The sequence below is a fragment of the Schistocerca serialis genome, unplaced genomic scaffold, assembly GCF_023864345.2.
Source record: "Schistocerca serialis cubense isolate TAMUIC-IGC-003099 unplaced genomic scaffold, iqSchSeri2.2 HiC_scaffold_858, whole genome shotgun sequence".
Classification (NCBI taxonomy): Eukaryota; Metazoa; Arthropoda; class Insecta; order Orthoptera; family Acrididae; genus Schistocerca; species Schistocerca serialis.
This window is the reverse complement of record NW_026048472.1, coordinates 25,418-51,247: the sequence shown is the minus strand read 5'-3', so window position 1 is coordinate 51,247 and position 25,830 is coordinate 25,418. Positions and strand designations below refer to the sequence as shown.

The 25,830-nt window shown below is 43.6% G+C and overlaps 1 protein-coding gene across 1 annotated transcript in view; it reads right to left on the bottom strand.

The window, feature by feature from the left end:
- Positions 1-4,993: 4,993 nt before the first annotated feature.
- LOC126452436 (calpain-A-like) overlaps positions 4,994-25,830 on the bottom strand; it is a gene marked incomplete at its 3' end in the record, with an annotated part of 38,514 nt that continues 17,677 nt past the window's right edge. Inside the window, exons 5-6 of the mRNA XM_050091067.1 lie at positions 10,800-10,927; positions 4,994-5,189 (exon numbers count right to left, since the gene is read on the bottom strand). Coding sequence (XP_049947024.1) covers positions 4,994-5,189; positions 10,800-10,927 — 324 coding nt within the window. The remainder of the gene's footprint in view (positions 5,190-10,799; positions 10,928-25,830) is intronic.

The window sequence follows — 25,830 nt, the reverse complement described above, 5'->3', positions numbered from 1 at the left end:
TCATCCAGTACCAGTTGCTGAAGACTAGTAGTTGCTGGACTAGGGGATTAAGGTCTCATGCGTAGTTTGTCAGTAACACCACAGCACAGATGGTTGGATTTGGGGTTGTGCTGTGACGGGGAAGCATGGGCTGCTGATGAATGGTGTTATTGTGTTCAGCAATTAATCGCAGTTCTGCACTATCCCAGATGACCACCCCATCGGGAAATATGGCAGTGACATCATGAGATGTCCCATTCTCCCAGTGTTCTGGAGATAGACAGTGTTATTCCTGGCATGATAGTATGGAGCCATTGGGTATGACTTCAGGTCACAACTGGTGGTAATCGAGGGAACTCTGACAGCACAGTGGTATATCAAATACATCTTGTCCTTGTGTGTTTCCTCTTATGCGACACTATTGTTGGGCCTTTTTTTTCAACAGGACAATGCTCATTCATACGTGGTACATGACTATTAAATTTCTGTATGATAGTGAGATACCCCCATGGCAAGCAAGATCACCCAGATCTGTCTCAATATAATGGGACAACCAGCTTACATGTCAACTACATCCCAGTGGCCAGTATCCAGAATATTTTGGGCCAGTTACAACAGTTGTGGGATAGCTTGCCTTAGGAAAGGATACAAAAGCTTTATAACACCCTTCCCAACCCTTGAATCAGGACATACATCAAGGACCGAGGCAGCGCAATGGGATACTGTTAAGCAGGATCATAATGCCAAGTTCTGACTTTATGATGTTATCACTGAAACAACATCGAATGCCCCTCAGATTAGATTAATACTTCTTCCACAGATCATGAATACGACACTTCGTAATGATGTGGAACGTGTCAGGTTAATAAAAGATGTCTGTACAAGATATTACATTACACAAAATATTGCACAACACTAATGTTTAAGTTGGTTTTTTCTTTTCGTTACCCCCCCCCCCCCCCCTCCCCCTTAATTTTTAAATGTTGGTTGACTATCTGCCAGGCTTTTGATGCTGTTTGGTAAGTGACCAAAGACTTTTGTGGCAGCATAATTTACCCCTTTCTGTGCCAAAGTCAGATTTAACCCTGCATAGTGAAGATCATCCTTTCTCCTGGTGTTATAGCTATGGACACTGCTAATACTTTTGAACTGGGTTGGATTATTAACAACAAATTTCGTAAGTGAATATATATACTGTGAGGAGCCCTAGATCCTTAAATAGATGTCTGCAGGCTCCAGCAATTATTCTGATTACATGTTTTTGGGGGATGAATACTTTTCTACTCAACGATGAATTACCCCAGAATATGATGGCATACGAAAGCAGTGAATGAAAGTAGGCATAGTAAGCTAATTTACTGAGATTCTTATCACCAAAATTTGCAATAACCCTAATAGCATACGTTGCTGAACTCAGACGTTTCAGCAGACCATCAATGTGTTGCTTCCAGTTTAACCTCTCATCAGTGGACACACCTAAAAATTTTGAAAATTCTACCTTAGCTACAGACTTCTGTTCAAAGTCTATATTTATTACTGGAGTTGTGCCATTTACTGTATAGAACTGTATATACTGTGTTTTATCAAAATTTAAAGAGAGTCCGTTTGCTGAGAACCACTTAATAATTTTGTGAAAAACATCGTTTACAATTACATCACTTAGTTCTTGGTTTTTGGATGTTATTACTATACTTGTATCATCAGCAAAAAGAACTAACTTTGCATCTTCATCAATATGGAATGGTAAGTCATTAATGTGTATCAACAACAGTAAAGGACCTAAGACCGAACCCTGTGGGACCCCATACTTGATAGCCTCTCAGTTTGAGGAATCAGCTGTTGTTTTAACATTACATGAACCACTTATTTCAACTTTCTTCCGTCTTCCAGTTAAGTATGAATTAAACCATTTGTGCACTGCCCCCCTCAAACCATAATGATTTAGCTTATCTAAAAGAATTCCATGGTTTACACAATCAAAGGCCTTTGAGAGATCACAAAAAATACCAATGGGTGATGTCCGGTTATTCAGAGCATTTAATATTTGATCAGTGAAAGCATATATAGCATTTTCTGTTGAAAAGTCTTTCTGAAAACCAAACTGACATTTTGTTAGTACTTTATTTTTACAAATATGGGAGGCTACTCTTTAATACATCACTTCCTCAAAAATTTTTGATAGAGCTGTCAGAAGAGAGATTGGGCGATACTTGTTGACATCCGACGTATCCCCCTTTTTATGCAATTGTTTTACAATGGCATATTTCAGTCTATCAGGGAAAACACCCTGCTCCAAAGAGCTATTACATACATGGCTGAGAATCCTACTTATCTGTGGGGAACAAGCTTTAAGTATCTTGCTGGAAATGCCATCAATTCCGTAAGAGCTTTTACTTTTCAGTGAGTTTATTATTTTACTGATTTCAGAGGGAGAGGTTGGTGGAAATACAGTTGTTTCAAACTGCACAGGTGTAGCCTCTTCTATTAGAAGCCTTGCCTCTTCTAGTGAAGATCTACATCCTATTTTCTCCACAACATTTACAAAATGATTATTGAAAATATTTTCAATTTCTGATTGTTTGTTAGTACACTTGTCAGTCAGTTTTATGGCACTTAAGTCTTCCTGTGCTCTTGGTTGCCCTGTTTCCCTTTCAATAATATTCCAAATTGCTTTAATTTTATTATCAGTTACTGATCTCAGACACGATACACATACTTCTGGACTTTTCTTAGTACCGCACAATAGTTTTTATAATATTGAACAATTTCGGGGTCAGTACTCCCTCAGCCCAAGAAGTTTCAGTTCATTTCCCCTCTCCTCCTGGTTGCTTCACTTTTCGTGTTAGGCGGTGTATAACAAGAACTTTCAGCTGATAAGAAATTCTATAATCTACTAGTCATCGTCTTCAAAATTGTTAACATATCCTTGCCTCATAAGATATCAAGCGAGAGGAAGACAAATAGATTTAATAAGGTTCACGTTGAAGACATGTTAAGGAGAGTCTGAATAGTATTATGATTTGTATAGCTTTACCAGCTCTTGCGTAATGAAAGGAATATATGTAAGTGAGTAGAAGAGATTCAGCCATGCCTTAAAACAAAACAAAAGTAAAAAGACTTATGCAATAACATCCATATTTGACAATAAGGTGCAAACCATCTGGAAGACAGACAGCAGTGAATGTAACTGCAAAAGGAGTATATGGAGAGAGAGGATTTTCTTTACTGATAAGGCATAGGAAAAAATAAAGATCAACATCCACAATGATCAACACCCACAATGTAGTCACTGGCCTTAAGTATTTTTTGGAAAACATTGCACAACCAGAAAGTTTGGACTGACTGAGGTGCAAAATGTGCTTGATGTGTTTAAAAAAAATGAGTAGCTTCAGTAGGGAAATTTATGGGTTCAATGTGACTATGTCAAAATGTGGACCAGATCATCTAGCAAAATTGATGACATGTAATGAATATATGCATCCTGCAAGCCTGGTTCAAAAGAACACTTAAGTATGCAAAAGGTCCTGGGCTTGTAGCCATATCGATTGGACCACAGATGACTGGAAATCTGTGGCCTGTACATATGAGTCCTGAGTTCAGTTGGTAAGAGCTGATGGTAGGGTTTGAGTGTGGCACAGCTCCCGTGAATCCATGGACCCAGATTGTCAATAAGGCACTGTGCACATTGGTGGTGGCTCCATAATGGTGTGGTCTGTGTTTCCATGGAATGGACTGGGTGCTCTGGTCCAGCTGAACTGATCATCAACTGGGAATGGTTATGTTCAGCTACTTGGAGTCCATTTGCCACCGAACAATGATGGAATTTTTATGGGTGACAATGCACTATGTCACCAGGTCACAACTGTTCACAATTGGTTTGAAGAACATTTTGGACAATTAGAGTGAATGATTTAGTCATCCAGATTGCCCAGCATGAATCCCATTGAAAATTTATGGGACATAATCGAAAGGTCAGTTTGGTGCACTAAATCCTGGCCTGGAAATACTTTCACAATTATGGACAGTATTATACAAGCAGAGTGGCTCAATATTTTTGCAAGGGACTTCCAACAACTCACTGAATCGATGCCACATAAGCTGCTGCATTGCACTGGGCAAAAGGAGGTCCAACATATTAGAAGGTATCTCATGACTTGTCACCTCAATGTATTTCCCCTTGGGAAAGTATGTCTTTGTGTTGGTATTCCAATGCTGAAAGTTGTCTATTATGCCCCAATATATATTCATAGTGTGTGTGGTACCACTTGAAAAGAGGGCAGTGGTGATAATATGTAGCATGATACCCAAAGCTCATTGTACACACAGCTTCAGTAAACTGAAGATTACACCTCTGTCACCCTTATAGAATTTGCAGTATGCAAGGCACGTGAATGAGAACTAATGCAGAAGCCAACAGTAAGACATGTCCTATAATTATAATACCAGGCACAAAGAAGATCAGGTATCATTCCACTATGACTATAAAAAACAACAGAAGAATTCTGTAAACAAATCAACTACACACTTTAAAGTCATACCTCAGTGTATCAGAGAGCTGCCAGATCAATTCGAAAGAGAAATTCAACATTACCTACTACAACAAAGTACTTACAAAACTGATGAATTTACAGTTGAGAATAAGAAAATGGTACAATAATGCTATATTTCTTATTACACTTTTAGTATTAGGATATGATACATCAATGAACAGAAACATAGTGCATACTTATTTTAATGTTTTAATATTGGTATCAGTAATATACCAACATATTTAATGCCACAACAATTAATAAGTTATTGTATATGTATGTACAGTAGCTGTAAAGACACTTAATGCATTGCATGACCTCTGAAGGTGTCCAACATAGTAAAAATTCAATTCAGTTTAGCAAGCTTCTACTCACTCGAAAGCAATTTTAAATAATGAAAAATTCTATGTATTCAGTAATAATACTTACTCAAAACCTTGTGAAAGGTACTAACAATTACAAGATCAAATTATCTGAATACTCACCTATCATCGCTTTTAGCTTGACAGCACACATCATAAAATCATCAAATGTTATTTTCCCATCTACAGTTCCATACCTATGCATCAGTATGTTCAGTATGTGGTTGTTTAACCTGTAACCTGCAGCATTTAGTGCCTCTCTCAGCTCAAAAGCACTGAATACACCAGAGTTTTCTTTATCGTGCATTTTGAATATGGTCTGCAAGAAAAAAATTCAGTTCTGTTAATTATCAATACAAAGTAAATTTTTAATTTTGAACAGTAGTCTCTGTTTAAGCACATGGACATAATTCTAATAAATGCACATATAATTTAATGAAAAAAATACAAAATGGATTATATTAAGAATGAACATATTAAGTGTCTTTAAGACTTTGCAGTAGCCACCAGAAGGATCGCGGGAAACGCACATCGGCACGACGCGTCATGGACAGTAGTTGCCGCAAGTAAAGTCCTGCCCACCAGAGGGCACGTGAGAATTTGACCACACCCTGTGCCGGTGGAACAACAACAACAACAACAACAACAACAACTTGGGCAGCATGGGCCATGCCCAGCCAGTTCACATCAGGCATGCCTAGCAGACAGTCCCAGTCTACACTAGGTGAAGTGCAACGGAAACGTGAATCGTGTTACTACATAATTGGCGACGAGTAGGGTCGTTCTTTCGCGTGTTGAGTCGTCGTTCCGGTTTTGCAGCTTAACCACAGCATGGAGGATTTAGTGCAGGTTTTGGTTGAGCAGCAGATGGAGCTCATGGCAACCATGAAACAAGTGCTTCCGGCAATGCTCTCCATGCAGTCTGCTCCAGTGCCGTTCCCTCCTCCCTTTAACCCGTATGATGAGACGGCGTAGGACTGGGACACATATGAACATTGCCTTTGGCAGCATTTCCAGGCATTTCACGTTGCCGATTCGGAGGTATGTCGTGCTCTTTTCTTGTCTTTGATATCTCCCTCGTTGTATCAAGTTTTGCGGCAGCTAGCGCTGTTGCAGGAGCCCTCGTCCATGTCTTTTGACGCATTGTGTTCATTGCTGTCTTCCTATTATCACCGCCGCACGCATGTTGTGGTGGCTAGGGTTGAGTTCTACCAATGCAAGAAACAGCCCCATCAGTCTTACCGGACGTGGGCCGCTACGCTGCACGGTCTTAGTCGCAAGTGTCATTTTGTCACGGAGCAGTCGTGAGAGTCGTATGCCACGTTATGGTGCGCGACGTCATTGTTCGTTCGGCCCCTGATAGGGAGGTCCAGCAACGGGCCCTGCAGCCTGCAGTTGGAAGACCCTTCCCTTAAGGAAGTCCTGTCCACTGCTCAATCGTATGAAGTCTCTCACGCCGCAGGTCAACAGTTGGAAGCGTGGTGCAATGTCGCAGCGGTTCAGGGCGACGCAGCCGCGTCCACTGCGTCCGGGGTGGACAATGTGCAAGCAGTACAATCCGGCCGTTACGGCCGCTCCCGCACGGCGTGTAAACAGAGTTCCGGCCGCCGGCCCCTGTTACCATCCTGTGCGTCATGCTATATGCATCATGATCGGTCAGAGTGCCCCCAGCCTTGGGCCATTTGTCGCAAATGTAATACAAATAGACACATTGCTAAAGTTTGCTGCTCAGCCTCAAAAGAATCGAAGGAAGCTGATACAGAGGACATGGACATTGGCATTCAGGAAGTTTCATCGGGCCAGGCTCCCGACGCATCGGCACACAAACTCTCTATCGAGGTGTGGGTTCGGTCGCGCCGATTACAACTGCAAGTAGATACGGGCGCGGCAGTTTCCTTGTTGAATGCACAAACTTACTCTGACCTTGGGTCGCCCCATTGGCAGCAGTTTACCAGCGTCTACGTGGTTATGGTAAACAGTTTATTCCCCTACTGGGTCAATTCACTACCGACGTTACTTACAAATCAGTCACTCTGCCTATTACTTTTATTGTTGTCAGTGAGGCGAGCTCCGCTAACCTTTTTGGATTGGATGCCTTTCAAGCTTTCGGTTTTTCTATCGCAGACACCATACAGTTGGTCTCCGAAGATGTTCCCTATCAATCATTGGAATCTTTGATCTCCGACATTCAGGATATCTTTGAGGAGGGCCTGGGGCGTGTTTCAGACTTTGAAACTCACTTAACGTTGAAGGCGTCGGCTCGCCCGCATTTTCTACGCGCGAGGCAGATCCCCTTGGCTCTCCGCCCTCAGGTAAAAGCAGAGCTAGACCGGCTGACAGCCTTCGGGGTCATTCTTCCCATTTCTTCTAGTGAGTGGACTTCGCCCCTTGTTATTGTCAGGAAACCCTCGGGGAAAATTACGTCTTTGTCGCGATTTCAAAGCCACCATTAATTCCCAATTGGTGGTAGACACCTGTCCCTTGCCTCGTTCTGAGGAATTGTTCTCCGTTGTGGCGGGAGACCAATATTTCTCGAAAATCGATCTTTCGGAGGCTTATTATCAGATTCCGTTTGATAAGGACTCCAAACGGCTGGTGGTCGTCAACACTGCGTCTGGCCTTTACCAATACCAGTGGTTGGCCTTCGGAATATCCAGTGCCCCGGCAATATTTCAGCGTTATCTTGAGCATGTCACGTCGACAATCCCTCATTGTATTAATTACCTGGACGACATAATTGTCACAGGCCGCAGCATGGAGGAACACTTGCACAACCTTCGAACCCTCTTTCTCAAATTCAGGCCCGTGGGCCTGCATTGCAACCTGCCTAAGTCGAACTTCTTCCAACCATCCATTGGGCTACACCATCTCTCGACACGGCATCCAGCCTCTAGGAAGTTTGGTCCAGGCTATCGTTGACCTTCCGCAGCCCGCTTCGCTTAAGGAGTTACAAGCTTTTTTAGGCAAGACCACCGGTTCATTCCCAGGGCTTCCAACACAGTCCACCCCCTGTACTGCCTTCTGCGCAAGGGTGTTCCTTTTGGTTGGTCGCCTGCATGCGAGCGAGCGTTCATCTCGTTGAAGGGCCTCCTCATGTCAGAGCCTTGTTTGGCTACTTTTGACCCCAATAAGCCATTGGTCCTGGCTACAGATGCTTCGCAGTATGGGGTGGGGGCAGTCCTGGCCCATCGCAACGCAGATGGCTCCGAGCAGCCATTGGCGTTTGCGTCTAAAACTCTTAATCCCGCACAGGCCCATTACTCCCAGGTGGAAAATGGGGCTTTGGCCATTGTCTACGCTGTTACCAAGTTTCACCCTTTCTTGTATGGCACGAAGTTTCAGTTAATCACTGACCATAAGCCATTAATATCGTTATTTGGCCCCACCTCTCAGATTCCGGATAGGGCGGCCCACAGACTGCAGCGCTGGGCCTTGTTCCTCTCTAAGTACCATTATGACATTCATTTTCGCCCTACCGGACAGCATGCAAACGCTGACGCTCTTTCCCGTCTTTCAGTGGGCCCGGATCCTAAGTTCGATCGGGAGGAGATTGTGTGTTTTCATTTGGATGTGGCGTCCTGCCAAGCGGCTGATGGCTTCCCGATCACTAGTTCTAGAGTCGCCAGGGAATCGGCAGCTGACCCGGTTCTCCGGCAAGTAGTTTGCCTCGTTCAGCAGGGGCGGTCGTCCCGACCTCCAGGCCGGGCGTCGGACCCTCTTTGTAATTATTTTGTTCTACGAGACCGCCTCTCAGTCTTGGAAGGAGTTCTCCTTCTGGCTACCGATGGTACAGTTCCTCGCGTGGTTGTTCCTCCAAGTTTGCGAAGAGAGGTCCTCACGTTATTACATGAGGGGCACTGGGGTGTTTCCTGTACTTAAACCTTGGCTCGCAGACATGTGTACTGGCCTGGTATTGACAGAGAAATTGAGCACTTGGTGGCTGCCTGTTCCCAGTGTGTGTGAGCCAACAGGTGTCTCCCAGGTCAGCGTTCTCTTCATGGCCGCCTGCAACCCAGGCATGGGAACATGTTCACATAGATTTTGCGGGCCCGTTTCTTAGTGGTTTTTGGCTCATTGTCATTGATGCTTATTCCCGATTCCCATATGCGGTTCGCTGCTCCTCAACCACTTCAGAAGTTGCAATCCAGGCACTAGCAAAAATCTTTTCTGTGGATGGTCTGCCAGTCACCCTGGTATCGGACAATGGACCTCAGTTTATTTCGCAGACCTTCCAGGATTTTTGTAGGTGCTTCAGTATTCAGCACGTTTGCTCTCCCCCCTTTCATCCACAATCGAATGGGGAAGCCGAGCACATGGTGAGCGCACTTAAGACGCAGATGAAAAAGTATGTGCACGAATTTCCTGCGGAGGAGGCGTTGACGTTTTTCCTGATGGCATACCGGACCACACCGATGGGAGAACGCAGCCCCACAGAGCTCCTCCATGGGCGCCAACCTAGGACTCTGCTCCACCTCCTCCGGCCTGGTCCTCGCCAGTCTTCGCAAAAAGGGGTAGCCGGCTTTCCACTGGGTATGTCTGTCTGGGCATGTGGGTTTGGTCGCAATCCACGTTTGATACCGGCGATGGTCCTGCGCCGCAATGCCCGCCGGCTCTGTACCTTGCAGGTGGGGGACCGGGAGGTACGTCGTCACCAAAATCAGCTACGTCCACGTCTGGGCACCCACCCTCCGACCCCTCGGGCGCTGGCTTCCCCATTGCCGGCACCCGTGTTGTTTTCTCAGGGGGCACTACCACCCCTCCCGCCTGTGACTCCACTACACTGCGAGGGTTCTCAGCCTTGGCGGCCTCCAGTAGCTCCAGCACCGGCATCGCCATCATTAGAGATGCCCCGGCGAGAGCCGGCTCCCCTCGCGGGCCTGGTTCCTCAGGAGGCTGGTTCACCTGTGGTCGTCCCTTCCCCATCGTCCCCGCCACTGGGTCTTGCCCCTCCCGAGGTGGACCGGGATCCGGCGTTCAACAGCTTGTCGCCCGTTCTGCCCCGGGCTCCGGTGGTGGAACGACGGGGGCCTCTTCGTGTGGGTCACTTCCAACTGTATTCGAAGGTTCCGGCTCAAGGGTTGGCAGATCCTTCTGACTCCAGCCTTCCAATGGACATGGAGGTCATCGCTACTGCATGACACTCCACCTTCCGACGCAGTAGATCATGGTGGCTTCACCCCCCCGAAGGAGGAGAAGTGCAGTAGCCACCAGAAAGATCGCGGGATGCGCCCATCGGCATGGCGCATCATGGACAGTAGTTGCCGCAAGTAAAGTCCCGCCCACCAGAGGGCACGTGAGAATTCAGCTGCACCCTCTGCCAGCGGAACAACAATAATTCAGGCAGCACGGGCCGTGCCCAGCCAGTTCACATTGGGCACGCCTAGCAGACAGTCCCGGTCTACACTAGGTGAAGTGTGACGGAAATGTGAATCGTGTTATTACAGACTTTTAGAGTGAAGTGCAATACACAGATTTCACTAGCCCCTGAAAAACATGCACATGATTATTTGTGATGAAATGTCAAATTCACTGAATATTTGGGTAGAGCTGATAAACTGATTCACACTTGTTTGTAAAGAGTGAATTTAGGAAAAATGGATGACAAAATGTCTGTTTCATGAATCTCAATTAACATAGGTCTTAAGAATATACATTATAAGTGTGTGTTGTATAATTCAAACACAATGCTCAGCATTGGATTGAAAAATTCTTAAGCAGCCACCCATAAAAGCCAGAGAACTAATCAAGGAAAATGTGTGCTGTGTTCCTTAATCATGTGACATTCCGAAACGTTTAAGTGAAATCTACAACAAATGAAAAAAATGGTTATTGAAAAGTTGGCTTTCACAGCCTTCCATTCCAACTAGTGAAATAAAAATTAGAAAAAAAATTTGAAAGAAATGAATACTCTAAAAGAATAAATTCTTACTCTCCAGTGCCTGATGTCTGTCCATAATGCTTTGAATTCTTCATACCCAAGCTTTCCTGATCTGTCTACATCCATCATGGCTATCATGCTGCGACAAGTATCTTTAGAGAAACCTTGCCGCTTGACATCTGTAGAGAAATTAAAGAAGGTATGTACAGTTAAGTATTGGCTCATAGTGGAGTATTAGTGAAATTAAGTTTTTCCTAGTGAAAACATAGTTCTCAGAATAGAATACATACATATCACCAGAGAAAAATCAGGCTAGTACTGCAATACATTAGTCATGGCTTTATTGAAGAACTCGTGTAGATAAGAGCAAAGTAATCTAAGAAAACTGAGTAAAAGACCTAATCACTTCCCACACCAATATTTGGCCCTTTTTCTATGAATTAGTTTCATGCCATTTTATTCTGCATTTTAAACAAAAGGAATTGTGCTGCTGTTGATGATGATGATGTGTTAGGAGGGGGAGGGGGAAGATGAAGCAGGTTCTTTGCAAGACCACCACCATTTTTATTTAGTTTTAGTTTGAAACACCATATCTGGGAAGAAATAGAATAGACAGGATGAACACTTTTCTGGTGCTGTTCAAGTACATTCACAATTTTCCTGAACTAATGACATAACATCTGCACAGCTATATGCTATTTGTAATCACAATAAAGGTTTGCAAAAGTTATATATTTTTTGCAAGATTCTTGAAGCAGTATATTACTACCCCATCAAAACTACATCCAATATTATTCTGACTGTTAAAGCAATTCAAAACATCATACCATGTTTTCCATTCGTCAATTACTTCTTTTATTTCTTCCTTTAAGCCAATGTCAGTTAAGTGATACACATGTTGTGGCTCCTGATAAAACGGGAAATGAGTAGTCTGAAAAAGTTCTAAGACTCTTGAACTGAGAGACTGAAGACGTTTCTAGCTTCTAGTCAAGTTTCTTGCATATGCAATCTATTAGGCAATGCTAACAATTTTATCTCCTGGTGATAATAATGATTCCGATAATCTAACCTATGCTTCCTGAAGAGTTTCAGGGGTACCCACCCAGATAACTGAGTGATTTAGCCTTTTAACATTAGCCAGCGTGGTCTTGTTACGCTGTGAATGGCTGAAAATAAGGAGAAAGTATAGCCGTTATATTCTAAGGACAGTTAACTCTATGTATGTTGTAATGAATAAAAGAAAGGTTCAGGAGCGGGATTAAAACTCGAGGTGAAATGATATCAACAATACGATCGATGATGACATTCCTATCCTGAGTGAAAGAGAAGAAGAATTCCATGATATGCTGAATGAAATGAACAGTCTAATGAGTACAGAATAGGGATTGTGAGTAAATCGAAGAAAGACAAAAGTAATGAGAAGTAGCAGAAATGAGAACAGTGAGAAACTTATCAGGATTGATGGTCACAAAATAGACGAAGTTAAGGAATTCTGCTACCTAGGCAGTAAAATAACGAATGACAGATGGAGCAAGGAGGACATCAAAAGCAGACTAGCAATGGCAAAAAGGGCATTCCAGGCCAAGAGAAGTCAAGAGAAGTCTACTAATATCAAATACCAACCTTAATTTGAGGAAGAAATTTCTGAGAATGTATGTCTGGAGCACAGCATTGTATGGTAGTCAAATACAGACTGTGGGAAAAATGGGGCAGAAGAGAATTGAAGCAGCTGAGATGTGGTGCTACAGACAAATGTTGAAAATTAGGTGGGTTGATAAGGTAAGGAATGAGAAAGTTCTGAGCAGAATTTGAGAGGAAAGGAACTTGTGGAAAACATTGATAAGGAGAAGGGACAGAATGATATGGCATCTTGTTATGACATGAGAGAATGACGTCTGTGGTACTAGAGGGAGCTGTAGAGGGCAGAAACTGTAGAGGAAGACAGAGACTGGAATACATCCATCAAATAATTGAGGACATAGATTGCAAGTGCTACTCCGAGATGAAGAGGTTAGCACAGTAGAGGAATTCGTGGCAGGCCACTTCAAACCAGTCAGAACACTGACGGATGGGAAAAAAAGAAAAGAAAAAAAGTGAGGGCAGAATGAAAACTACAGAACTGAATCAGTACACTGCCTGCAGCATACTGAACTAAGCTCTGAAAACAAAAACATGGCTAGCTACTGATGCTGAAACCAAGTTTCAAGAGAAGTTCTTCAGTCCTGGGTTTGAACAGGTGACAGATTAAACTCACGGTAGGACTAATGACTGGCCATGAGGACTTTAAGAAATGCCTTTATATGATGGGTATCGAGAAAGGTGTATGTTGTGTGGTTAGAAGAATGAATGCACATCGAACCTAATATTTCAATGTGCAAATCAATACTGAAGAAAAAAGAATGAATGTATAGATGGGGTACGAATGGGAAATTAATATGAAGACAATATTGTACGAAGGGGAGCGGTGCGGATGAAGATGAGATGGGAGACAATACCCCCGAGTAGACGACACTTCCTCAGAATTATTTAGCTTGTTTGGTGGACATAATCTCAGAACTATTTCAACTACAATGCAAGATATATCCTACAGCTGAAACAGCCTCAGACTTCAAGATGAATGTAGTAATTCCAATTCCAAAAAAGGTATGTGCTGACAGATTGAAATATTACTAAACCAAGAGTTTAATAAGACATGATTGTAAAACACTGATACAGATAACTCACAGAAAAATGATAAAAACTGGTAGAAACTGACTCCAGGGAAGATCAATTTAGCCTGCAGAGATATTTAGAAACACTTTGGGCAATACTTACCCTATAACTACAACTTCAAAGAAAGTTTAAGAAGGACAGACTCATGTTTGTAGTGTTTTTAGATGACAATGTTGACTGAAAAACAGTTTTTGAAATTCTTTAGTTATCAAGGATATAATACACCAAGCAAAAGGTCATTTAAAACTTAGGCAGACAAAAGATTACAGTTATAAGAATCAAAGAACATGAAAGGGAAGCAGTAGGTGAGAAGAGAGAGAGAGGTTTGTAGTTTGGCCAACATTATTCAGTCTGTAGATTGGGCAAGCTGTGAAGGAAAGTAAAGAAAATTTGGAAAGGGAATTCAAGTTCAGATAGAAGAAATAAAAACTCTGCATTTTGCCGATGACATTTTAATTCATCAGAAATAATAGCAAATTACTTGGAAAATGAGTTTAATGGAATTGTTAGTGTCCTGAAAAGAAGTTGTAAGATGATCAAGTAAATTAAAATACGGTTAATGGAATGCTCAGGGAATTAGATAAGGAAATGAGGCACTAAATGTAGCAGATGGGTATTTTGCTGTTTGGACAGCAAAATAACTGATGACAGCTGAAGAAGATGTAAAATGCAGATGGGCAATATCAAAAAGAGCATGCCTGAAAAGCAGAAATTTGCTAACCATTTCACTGGTGCATTTTTTGTAGCAACTCTGTGAAGATAAATTTTCTGCTTTCCTAATTGAATTGTGATCTACTGAGTATATTTATTTTTTGATAATTTTATTTTTGTGATTTAGGACCAAAAACTATGGTGATACACATCACCATGGCACCTTTGTGAGGTATTAAAACTACAGCAGTAAATGGATTTCCCATTTCCCTTTTGTAAGCTGTCACACATTGCTGCTACACTAAAAATATAATGAAGTGTTTACTGCTTTTATTTTATGTTTTCTTTTACTTTACCTAGAAAATAATTGTTACCGATATGAAACTTTACTTACCACAACGTGAAATAATCCTTGAAACTTTATCACACAAAGTATGAGGCAATAAAGGTATGAGCCAATACAGTTCACAATAATGTGCACTGCAGTAGCAAAGCAACGTGTTCTGATAACAGTAGTGATCCGATGACAAAAGAAATTGATTGCTGTAGCAGTTTTCATACACCTGGTGTAGCACGCTACCGCAAGATGTCAGGCATAGACAAAAGTGGTGGGACATATTCCCAAAAGCTTTGGCATATCCCTCATAAGCTGGTAAGCAAGCTTCCCAAGGACCACAAATGCCAGATTGATTGTGTCGTAAGTGTACTTCCCAAGTCCCTTCCATAAACTACTTTAGTGATAATCATACTTCCCAATAATCATTAAAAGATCATTGTTTGGTGGGATGTATACTTCCCACAGTCCTGAAGGCTATATTTCACAACAAACAGAAAGTACAGCTGTTGCAGCAGACTGCCACTAGATGCCAGGAGCGTATCAAACTGGTAACACATATTTCCTTAAATGCTGTAAAGAAATACATTTGGTGGGAAGTATATCCCCCACGGCCCACGAAAGAGTTAACATGTAATATACATTTATCTAAAACAGGAGCTATTGTAGTCCATTCGACAACTTTTCAATCATGATTACAGAGATTGGACAAAATAATAGTTTGTAACTGTTTATGAACAATTTTCTTTACAAACAAATTATATGTAATATGATAAATTATTTAACTCTGAAGTAGTTTGTCTAGTCATGACTGGTACACAATGAAGAACTAATAACAATAAAAATGTTCTCTGAAGCAATTTATTTGGAGGGTAGCCTAGCTTGGTAGTGAAATTTGAATGAAATAGTTCAGAGAAGAGGAAACTGAAAATGCTTAAAATGTGGTGCTACACAGAAGTTCTGAAAATTTGATGGGTGAGCTGAATAAGTGACCAGGAAATACTGAACCATATTTGTGAAAAAAAAATAAAAAAAAAATTATGGTTCAACTTGATTAAAACAAAGGATCAGTTGATAGGACACATGCTGAGGCATCAAGAAATCATCTGTTTGGTAATGAAGGAAAACGTGGAGGAGGTAAAAGCTGTACAGGGAGACAAAGGCAACAGTAAACTAATTCACATATCATCAGCCTCCATCCTCCATCCTCCATCCTCCATCCTCCATCCTCCATCCTCATCATCGGGGGTGGTTGTGGTGCTGCTGCTGCTGCTGCTACCACCACCACCATCCCCACCAGTGTTCTTACTGGTATGGTTGCTTAAATTTGAATAAATGACTACTTTTCGAACTTTAGAAGGTATTGTACATTACCTTACCCACCAGTAATGTGAAAGAATTTGCATCAAACTCTGAGTATTTGAAGTCAAAAAGCTTTTACTCTGCAAGTGAACTTCCCAAAAGACATACATCAACCTTTAAAGCTATGATATGCGTGTCTTTGGTGTGAATTCCTTGCTCTAACTTCTTCAATGGATCAAAATCTGCATAAGACAAAGTCTAATGAAGGGCATAAAATGGACGGTGGAGTAAGAAGATAACTCTTATTTCTTTTCTAATGACATTGTTTTGTATCACTTTTAGATCTTTTCTATTGGTCAGTTAAAGTCTTCATTCCCATATGTGATAGCGTTATTTGTATGTGTAGTAGTAGTAGTAGTAGTAGTAGTAGTAGTAGTAGTAATGGAATTTGATTATTAGTAGCAGGAAGGGTGAACAATATAATCTTCATGATGTGTTTTGTTTGTAAGAAACAATTATTATGCAAGTCACACAACACACATCACAAATCCAATACAAGCAGAATGTTTAACCTACATTATGACCTACAGAACCTTAACATGCTGCAGGATGGCATGCATTGCACCAGCACGAAAGTGTTTAATATCCTCTCTCGTCATATTACATTTTCTGTCAGTGAAACATCAATATGTAAATAGTCTTTTAAGCAGTTCCTAATACAAAAATATCCAAACCAATAGGAATATTCTCTCTAACTGTTGAAACATATGCAGCTCTATTGTCATCAGCAATCTATTGCTTAGGACTTTGTTTTCTGTCTGTATTAAGTGTAAGCAATCTGATACCAAAATACTTTTGACCATAACCTAGATAACTATTTAACACAACGTAATCTAGTTTTATCCAGTAGAATCTGTGAATTGTCAATGAATATTTATGATCGCTTACATTCTTTACTTTATAACAGCTTTATTTTCTTTTTAATCTCTCTTCATTTATCGTATTTGCTCATGTTCCACTCATTATTTTACAAGAATTGTGATAAACTTCAGAAAATATAGCACTTTTGTGCTGTTGAATTAACAGTCATTAGTAAGTATTTCTTATATCTGATGATGTCTTTTAACAACTTTTGTATATATATATATATATATATATATATATATATATATATATATATATATATATATATATATATATATATATATATATATATATATATATATATATATATATATATATATATATATATATATATATATATATATATATTTTTTTTTTTTTTTTTTAACCATCCATCACCGAAACAAATTATTAATCGTATCTACAAAATTTAAAATATAAAAATAAAACCATCCAAGAAATTGCTTGAATGGCAATTTTATGTTTCCTTTTCCCTAAACTCTTTTTCTCACAATTTGAATTTCTGGTATTTTAAAGTGCGCGTCATTTATGTTGGCGGCCGAGTATAGGTTCGTTCTGCGCATCTGATGTCACAAAAAACAGTCAGCCAATGAACAGAGAACGACGTTGCCAGATCTCGACTGCAGAGCAGAGCACAGACGAGTGTCTTCAGTTTTAGAAATGTTCAGTCATAAATAAAGTAATAGAACAAAAGCAATGTCTTGATAGCAGACTTTCTTTTATAGAAAGTTTGGAAAAAGCATTCTTTATACCAACTGCTTCATATTCTATTAATTAATTAAACCAAACAAGCAATAAGACTTGTAATTCAGGCGATAGCAAGGAAAGGTGTTTGTATCAATCTCACGAACCGCTTTTTCGCAATAAAGAACAGCGGTAATTGTTTATTTCGTATTGTACTTCGACGAAGTGTGAGTAATTCATAGCCATACCAACGGTGTTAGTATTTTGTGCGACCTGTTAGAGTCCTCATGGAGTTACGTTGTAGGACGAGCTGCGTTAGCATAATGGTTGAGGTTTTGAGTTAGTAAGGTTTTGTTTTTTTTTTTTTTTTTTTTTTTTTTTTTTTTTTTTTTTTTTTGTGGTTTTAGGGCGCACAACTTCAACGGTCATTAGCGCCCAGACTACATTAGGAATGCACCGCGAGTCACAAGTTTAAAACAGCAACGAAACGGAAAACACGATAAAAGAAAGACTGACAGGCATAGGATTAAAAAAAAAAAAAAAAGCATAATCAAATGTCCTTAGAGAGGGTTGTCAAGTTGATAAAATGAAGAACGCAAGCAGCTGCTCGTGGGTCATCCGCTAAAATGGCATCGAGAGTACATGGCAGGCCAAGATCAAGACGCAGTGTGTTAAAATCTGGACAGGATGTTAAAATGTGGCGGACCGTCTGCAATTGCCCACATGGGCAGAACGGCGCTGGCGCAGCCGTCAGCAGATGGCGATGGCTGAACCAGCAGTGTCCAATCCGTAACCGGGCCAAAACTACCTCCTCCCGCCGAGAAGGGCGTGAGGAGGACGTCCAAGCCGCGGGAAGAGGTTTCAAGGCCCGAAGCTTGTTGTCTGTAAGTGCAGCCCAATCGGCATGCCACAGCGATAAAATGCGCCGACAAATGACCCTGCTACAATCTGACGAAGGGACACAACAAGAAGCTGTCCGATGCTGGAGGACTGCAGCCTTGGCCACGGCATCTGCAGCTTCGTTCCCAGGGATACCGACATGGCCAGGAACCCACACAACGCTAACCGGAGAACCGACGTCCACCAGCTGCTGAAGAGAGCGCTGGATCCGGTGCACGAAAGGGTGAACCGGGTACGGATCAATGAGGCTCTGGATGGCGCTCAGGGAATCGGAGCAGATGACATATGCAGAATGTTGGTGGCGGCAGATGTAAAGAACAGCCTGGCAGATGGCAAAGAGCTCAGCTGTGAAGACCGAACAATGGCCATGGAGCCGGTATTTGAAACTTTGTGCCCCGACAATAAAAGAACACCCGACCCCGTCATTGGTCTTAGAGCCATCTGTATAAATGAATGTCATATTAATGAACTTCGAACGAAGTTCGACAAAACGGGAGTGGTGGACTGAACCGGGGGTAACCTTCTTTGGGAGCGAGCAGAGGTCAAGGTGGACGCGAACCTGAGCCTGGAGCCAAGGTGGCATGTGGCTCTCGCCCACTCGAAAGGTTGCAGGGAGTGAAAAATTAAGGTGTTGAAGGAGGCGACTAAAGCGAACTCCAGGGGGTAGCAGGGCAGAGACATACAACCCGTATTGACGGTCGAGAGAGTCATCAAAAAAGTAACGATAAGACGGGTGGTCGGGCATTGCCAGTTGCCGACAGGCATACCGACAAAGCAGTATATCGTGCCGGTAGGTGAGTGGCAATTCACCAGCGTCAGCATGAAGACTCTCGATGGGACTAGTATAGAACGCTCCGATCGCAAGTCGTAAACCCCGATGTTGTATGGAGTTGAGGCGACGTAAGATGGATGGCCATGCAGAGAAGTATACGAAGCTCCCACAATCCAGCTTGGAGCGGACGATCGACCGATATAGGCGAAGTAGGACGGTTCGATCCGTTCCCCACAACATACCACTGAGAACACGGAGGACATTTAGAGAACGGGTACAACGGGCAGCCAAATATGACACATGTGGAGACCAGCTAAGTTTCCTGTCAAATGTAAGACCTAAAAATTTTGTTGTCTCCACGAATGGGAGAGCAACGGGACCGAGTCGCAAGGACGGTGGGAGAAACTCTTTGTAGTGCCAGAAGTTAATACAGACCGTCTTCTCGGCAGAAAAACGGAAGCCATTGGCGACACTCCAGGAGTAAAGACGGTCAAGAGAACGCTGAAGACAGCGCTCCAGGAAACACGTACGCTGCACGCTGCAATAGATGGTAAAATCGTCCATGAAAAGGGAGCCTGATACATCGGCTGGGAGGCAATCCATTATTGGATTGATCGCTATGGCGAAGAGAGCGACGCTCAAAACTGAGCCCTGTGGCACCCCATTCCCCTGGCGAAAGGTGTTTGACAGGACAGAACCCACACGTACCCTGAACTGTCGATCCATTAAAAAGGAACGAATAAAAAGAGGGAGGCGACCGCGAAGGCCCCATGTATGCATGGTGCGGAGAATGCCCGCCCTCCAACAGGTGTTGTAAGCCTTCTCCAAATCGAAGAACACAGCCGCGGTCGGGCGCTTCCGCAAGAAGTTATTCATAATGAAGGCCGACAAGGTAACCAGATGGTCAACAGCAGAGCGGCGCCTACGAAATCCACATTGTACATTGGTAAGTAGGCGTCGAGACTCGAGCAGCCAAACCAAACGGGAGTTAACCATTCGCTCCATCACTTTACAGACACAGCTGGTAAGCGAGATGGGTCGATAACTGGAAGGCAAGTGCTTGTCCTTCCCCGGCTTAGTGATCGGGACAACAATAGACTCGCGCCAGCATGCGGGAACATGTCCCTCAATCCAGATGCGATTGTAAGTACGAAGAAGAAAACCTTTACCCGCAGGAGAAAGGTTCTTCAGTATCTGAATATTAATAGAATCAGGCCCTGGAGCGGAGGACCGTGATCGGCCAAGTGCGTTTTCGATTTCCCGCATGGTGAATGGGGCATTATAACTTTCACGATTTGAGGAGCGGAAGTTAGGTGGCCTAGCCTCCTCTGCCTGTTTGCGGGGGAGGAAGGCAGGGTGGTAATGAGCGGAGCTCGAAACCTCTGCGAAAAAGGGGCCGAAAGCATTGGAGACAGCCTCAGGGGCCACAAGGACGTCATTCGCGACCGTAAAGCCAGAAACTGGTGAGTGGACCTTAGTGCCAGATAGCCGGCGCAGGCTACCCCAGACAACAGAAGAAGGAGTAAAACTGTTGAAGGTGCTTGTGAAAGCAGCCCAGCTGGCTTTCTTGCTTTCTTTAATAATACGACGACACTGTGCACGTAATCGTTTATAATTGATACAATTCGCCACTGTATGGTGGTGTTTAAAGGTGCGTAAAGCACGTCGACAAGCATGTAAAGCGTCTCTACATGCTGCGGTCCACCAGGGGACCGTTACGCGACGTGGAGAAGAAGTAGGGTGAGGGATGGAATATTCAGCAGCAGTGAGAATGACTTCCGTGAGGTGTGCGACCTGACGATCGCAGCTTGTGAAGGTTTGATCCTGAAAGGTCGCCCTGGAAGAGAAGAGCCCCCAGTCTGCTTTGGAGATGGTCCAACTAGATGAGCACGGAGAGAGGGTATGCTGCAGGAGATGGATAACACACGGGAAGTGGTCGCTCGAATATGTATCAGAAAGTGCATACCACTCAAACCGGCGTGCAAGTTGGGGAGTACATATAGAGAGGTCTAAATGGGAATAGGTGTGAGGTAAGTCCGAAAGAAAAGTAGGGGTGCCAGTATTGAGGCAGACAAGATTGAGCTGGTTGAAAAGGTCTGCTAACAGGGAGCCCCTCAGGCAGGATGCTGGAGAGCCCCAAAGGGGATGGTGGGCATTGAAGTCTCCAGTTAACAAAAATGGTGCAGGTACCTGAGCCAGAAGTTGCATCATGTCTGCCCTGGTAACGGCAGACGACGATGGAGTGTAAACGGTACAAATGGAAAATGTAAAAGTGGGGAGAGTAATGCGGATGGCAACTGCCTGCAGGCCGGTGTGCAACGTGATGGGATCGTAGTAAATATCATCCCGGACCAGCAACATAACCCCTCCATGAGCCGGGATACCTACCACAGGGGGTAGGTCAAAACGCACAGAGGTGTAGTGTGCCAAGGCAATTTGATCACATGGGCGTAGCTTCGTTTCCTGGAGGGCTACGACGAGCGGACGGTGCAAGTGGAGCAGCAACTTCAAGTCCTCTCGGTTGGAGCGAATGCTGCGAATATTCCAGTGAATAAGCGCCATCGTAAGAAGAAAAGGAAGATGAAAGAAGGGGTCACCTCGAAGGCCGCTGAGGGCCTGGCTGCGAGCGAGCACTGCCGCCGCTATCAGTAGGCAGACAGTCATCGTCCATTGGTTCTATAGGTTCATCAGCCATCTTGGTAAGATGGCCGAGAGGGGGAGCTTCCTCCGCTGGTGAACGGCCAGATGTTCGGCTACCAGCGGTGCGGCCAGGCGAAACGGATGACGGCCTGGGGCGGCAACCGCTGGGTGGTGCAGGAGAAGAAATGCGCCGTGGCAGAGAAGGAGAACTGTGCTTCCTATGAGCCTTCTTGGAAGGTCGTTTGGTGGAAGTACCGGTCGATGGCTGGGAGGTCGAGGTATGTAGGAAGTCTGCACGGGACGGTTCCTTCTTGAAGGCCCGTGCCTCTGACTTCTGGGTCTTCGTCTTAGCAGAAGCTGATGAAGGGGCTGGTGTCTGTGGGGTGATGGGAGGAAGAGGAGACGTCGACCGCGCGATCTTAGCACTGGCCGAACAGACGACCCTGGTGCTGAAGGTCAGATCGCATGTCTGGGTTGCCACCTCCCTGGTAGTCCGAGGAGAGGCGAGGACAGTACTGTATTTCCCCGCTGGGAGCAGCGTGGGCTTCCTACTAGCCAATAGCTTGCGAGCAGCCGAGGTGGACACTTTCTCTTTGACCCGAATTTCTTGGATACAGAGTTCTTCCTTATAGACGGGACAGTCGCGGGAGGATGCGGCATGGTCACCCTGACAGTTCACACAACGAGGAGACGGAGGTGGACAGTCACCCTCATGGGCATCCCTGCCACAAGTGACACATTTAGCCGCGTTGGAACAAGACTGTCGAGTGTGATTGAAATGCTGACACTGGTAGCAGCGCGTAGGTGTCGGGACATAGGGGCGAACAGAAATAAACTCGTAGCCCGCCTTGATGCGCGATGGCAGCTTAACACTATCAAAGGTTAAGAAAAGTGTCCGGGTCGGTACAAGGTCATTGTTGACCTTTTTCATGACCCTATGGACAGCCGTCACGCCCTGCTCAGCGAGGAATGATTGAAGCTCCTCGTCAGTCAATCCGTCGAGGGATCAAGTATAGACCACACCACGAGACGAATTCAAAGTTCGGTGAGCCTCCACCTGGACAGGGAACGTGTACAGGAGAGTGGCCCAAAGCAGGTTTTGTGCCTGAAAGGCACTCTCAGTTTCTAGTAACAAGGTACCATTACGCAACCTGGTACAAGATTTGACAGATCCAGCTATGGCATCTACGCCCTTCTGGATAACGAAAGCGTTGACAGAGGAAAAATCCTTTCCATCCTCAGATCAAGAAACGACTAGGAACTGTGGGGTAGGTGGTAGTACTTTCGTCACTGGGGGCTGGTCATGTTTCCGTTTGTGGGCAGAAGTCGAGGGAGAAGAAGAGAAATCCATTGCGGAGGAATCCCCCATGATTGCCAGCGTCTCCGATGGCGTGCTCCTTCCTTAAGGGGACCCTCTCAGAGGGCACTCCCGCCTTAGGTGAATGTTTACACCTCAGGTCACACCTCCCGAGAAACAGACGGAGGGACCAATCGGCATGGTCAGAAGGTATCAGCTCAGGCAATCACCCCTCCCTGGGCCTGGCCTTTACCAGGGGGTACGTGCGTGCCTTACTTGTCTACCCAGGGCGGGGAATTACGCGTTACCCCGTCACCGGCTACGCGTGCGAACGCGTGGGTCGGCCTTCAGGCGCGCACAGGGAGGAAGGAAGAAGAAGAAAAAGGAGAGAGAGAGGGAGAGAGAGGACAGACTGTCTCAAACGCCGAGGCGGAGACCAGAGAAGGCAACGAGAAGAAGGCAACGAGAAGAAGGCAACGAGAAGAAGGCAACGAGAAGAAGGCAACGAGAAGAAGGCAACGAGAAGAAGGCAACGAGAAGAAGGCAACGAGAAGAAGGCAACGAGAAGAAGGCAACGAGAAGAAGGCAACGAGAAGAAGGCAACGAGAAGAAGGCAACGAGAAGAAGGCAACGAGAAGAAGGCAACGAGAAGAAGGCAACGAGAAGAAGGCAACGAGAAGAAGGCAACGAGAAGAAGGCAACGAGAAGAAGGCAACGAGAAGAAGGCAACGAGAAGAAGGCAACGAGAAGAAGGCAACGAGAAGAAGGCAACGAGAAGAAGGCAACGAGAAGAAGGCAACGAGAAGAAGGCAACGAGAAGAAGGCAACGAGAAGAAGGCAACGAGAAGAAGGCAACGAGAAGAAGGCAACGAGAAGAAGGCAACGAGAAGAAGGCAACGAGAAGAAGGCAACGAGAAGAAGGCAACGAGAAGAAGGCAACGAGAAGAAGGCAACGAGAAGAAGGCAACGAGAAGAAGGCAACGAGAAGAAGGCAACGAGAAGAAGGCAACGAGAAGAAGGCAACGAGAAGAAGGCAACGAGAAGAAGGCAACGAGAAGAAGGCAACGAGAAGAAGGCAACGAGAAGAAGGCAACGAGAAGAAGGCAACGAGAAGAAGGCAACGAGAAGAAGGCAAGGAGAAGAAGGCAAGGAGAAGAAGGCAAGGAGAAGAAGGTAAGGGAAAGAGTAAGGAAGACAGTGAGATGGAGAAGAACAAAGAAAGGAACCAACCAAAGAAGGAAGAAACGAGAAGTGAAAAACCAAAAAGACCACAAATATAGGTCGTGGGACCGTTCGTCTCCGGACGCAGGTGCTAACTACACCCTTGAGGAGGATGGACTCCTTTTAGTCACCTCTTACGACAGGCAGGAAGACCTCGGGCCTATTCTAACCCCCGGACCCGCAGCGGGAGGAGTTAGTAAGTGAAAGGTGAATAGTTCTAACCTTGTGCAGTGCTTAATATTTTCTTTATTTAAAAACAATATCAAAGTGTCTTACTTCACGAATCTTATTCGTTTGAATGTAATTTTTGAAATTACCCTTCATTAACCCTTTCGCTGCTGCAAACACGTGCTTCCCATATTCCGCGTTGTGCGCGATTTTGTCATCACTGCACTGCTCACCTGTGCAGACACATGGTGTTCCCACAGCTATGACACACTTATTCGATTTCACAAAATCTATTTGGCCCAAAAATTAGATTTTTAAACATCTTCTTGACTGATACCTTCCCCCCATAAATGACTTAATTTTGTTTCAATGTTCAACCCAGTTATTGTGCAGCATTAAATGTAGTAAAGCATTACATGAAATTTTGAAGAGTTTGCAGAGGTAAAAGTCCATAGTGTATACTTTCCGTATGGTCGATTTTAGTTGCCACAAGGTTGAGAATGAAATGTGGACAAGATACCTAAATTTCATATAAAATTTACTGTATAACAATATCTCATTTAATTTAAGTACCACATAGGTGTTGTATGTAATATTGAGAAATATTCCGTCTTTCGCGACTGTAATAAAAGTTTTATTTACACCGGGCGTGTTTGGCTTTATTTTAAAGCACTTCAATCAATGAGAGGTATGGCACATACACAATGGTACTCATGTTCTCTTTTTTTTGTTCCACAGTCGCAGTTTTACCAATGGTATTGAAATATATTCCTCTTCTGCAACTGCCTTACTTAGACCAGACGCGTTTCTCTCTTTTGAAGCATCTTCAGTGGACAGTATTTTGTCTCCTCCACTGCCAAGTCACCTTTCGTAGTTTTGTGCTGCGGTAACACAATATTCAACGTTTGTGTCGGCTGATGAGTGTTTTAGCAAATAAATGCTGTTTGTGTGTGCCACACACAAAAATTATATTTGACATAGCTCAGAGCACTTCACTGATAGACGGCATATTCAAGTCCTAATGTTTTTGTAAGTCCACAGTTTTGTTTAATTTATTTTGTCTACTTCCTTTTGATTGATTGAAGTGCTTTAAAATAAAGCCAAACGTGCCCAGTGTAAATAAAACTTTTGTTACAGTCGCGAAAGACGGAATATTTCCCAATATTACATCGACACCTACGTGGTACTTAAATTAAATGAGATATTGTTATACAGTAAATTTTATATGAAATTTAGGTATCTTGTTCACATTTCATTCTCATCATTGTGGCAACTAAAATCGACCATACGGAAAGTATACGCTATGGACTTTTACCTCTGCAAACTCTTCAAAATTTCGTGCAATGGTTTACTATATTTAATGCTGCATAATAACTGTATTTAACATTGAAACAAAATTAAGTCATTTATGGGGGGAAGGTATCAATCAAGAAAATGTGTAAAAATCTAATTTTTTGGCCAAATAGTTTTTGTGGAA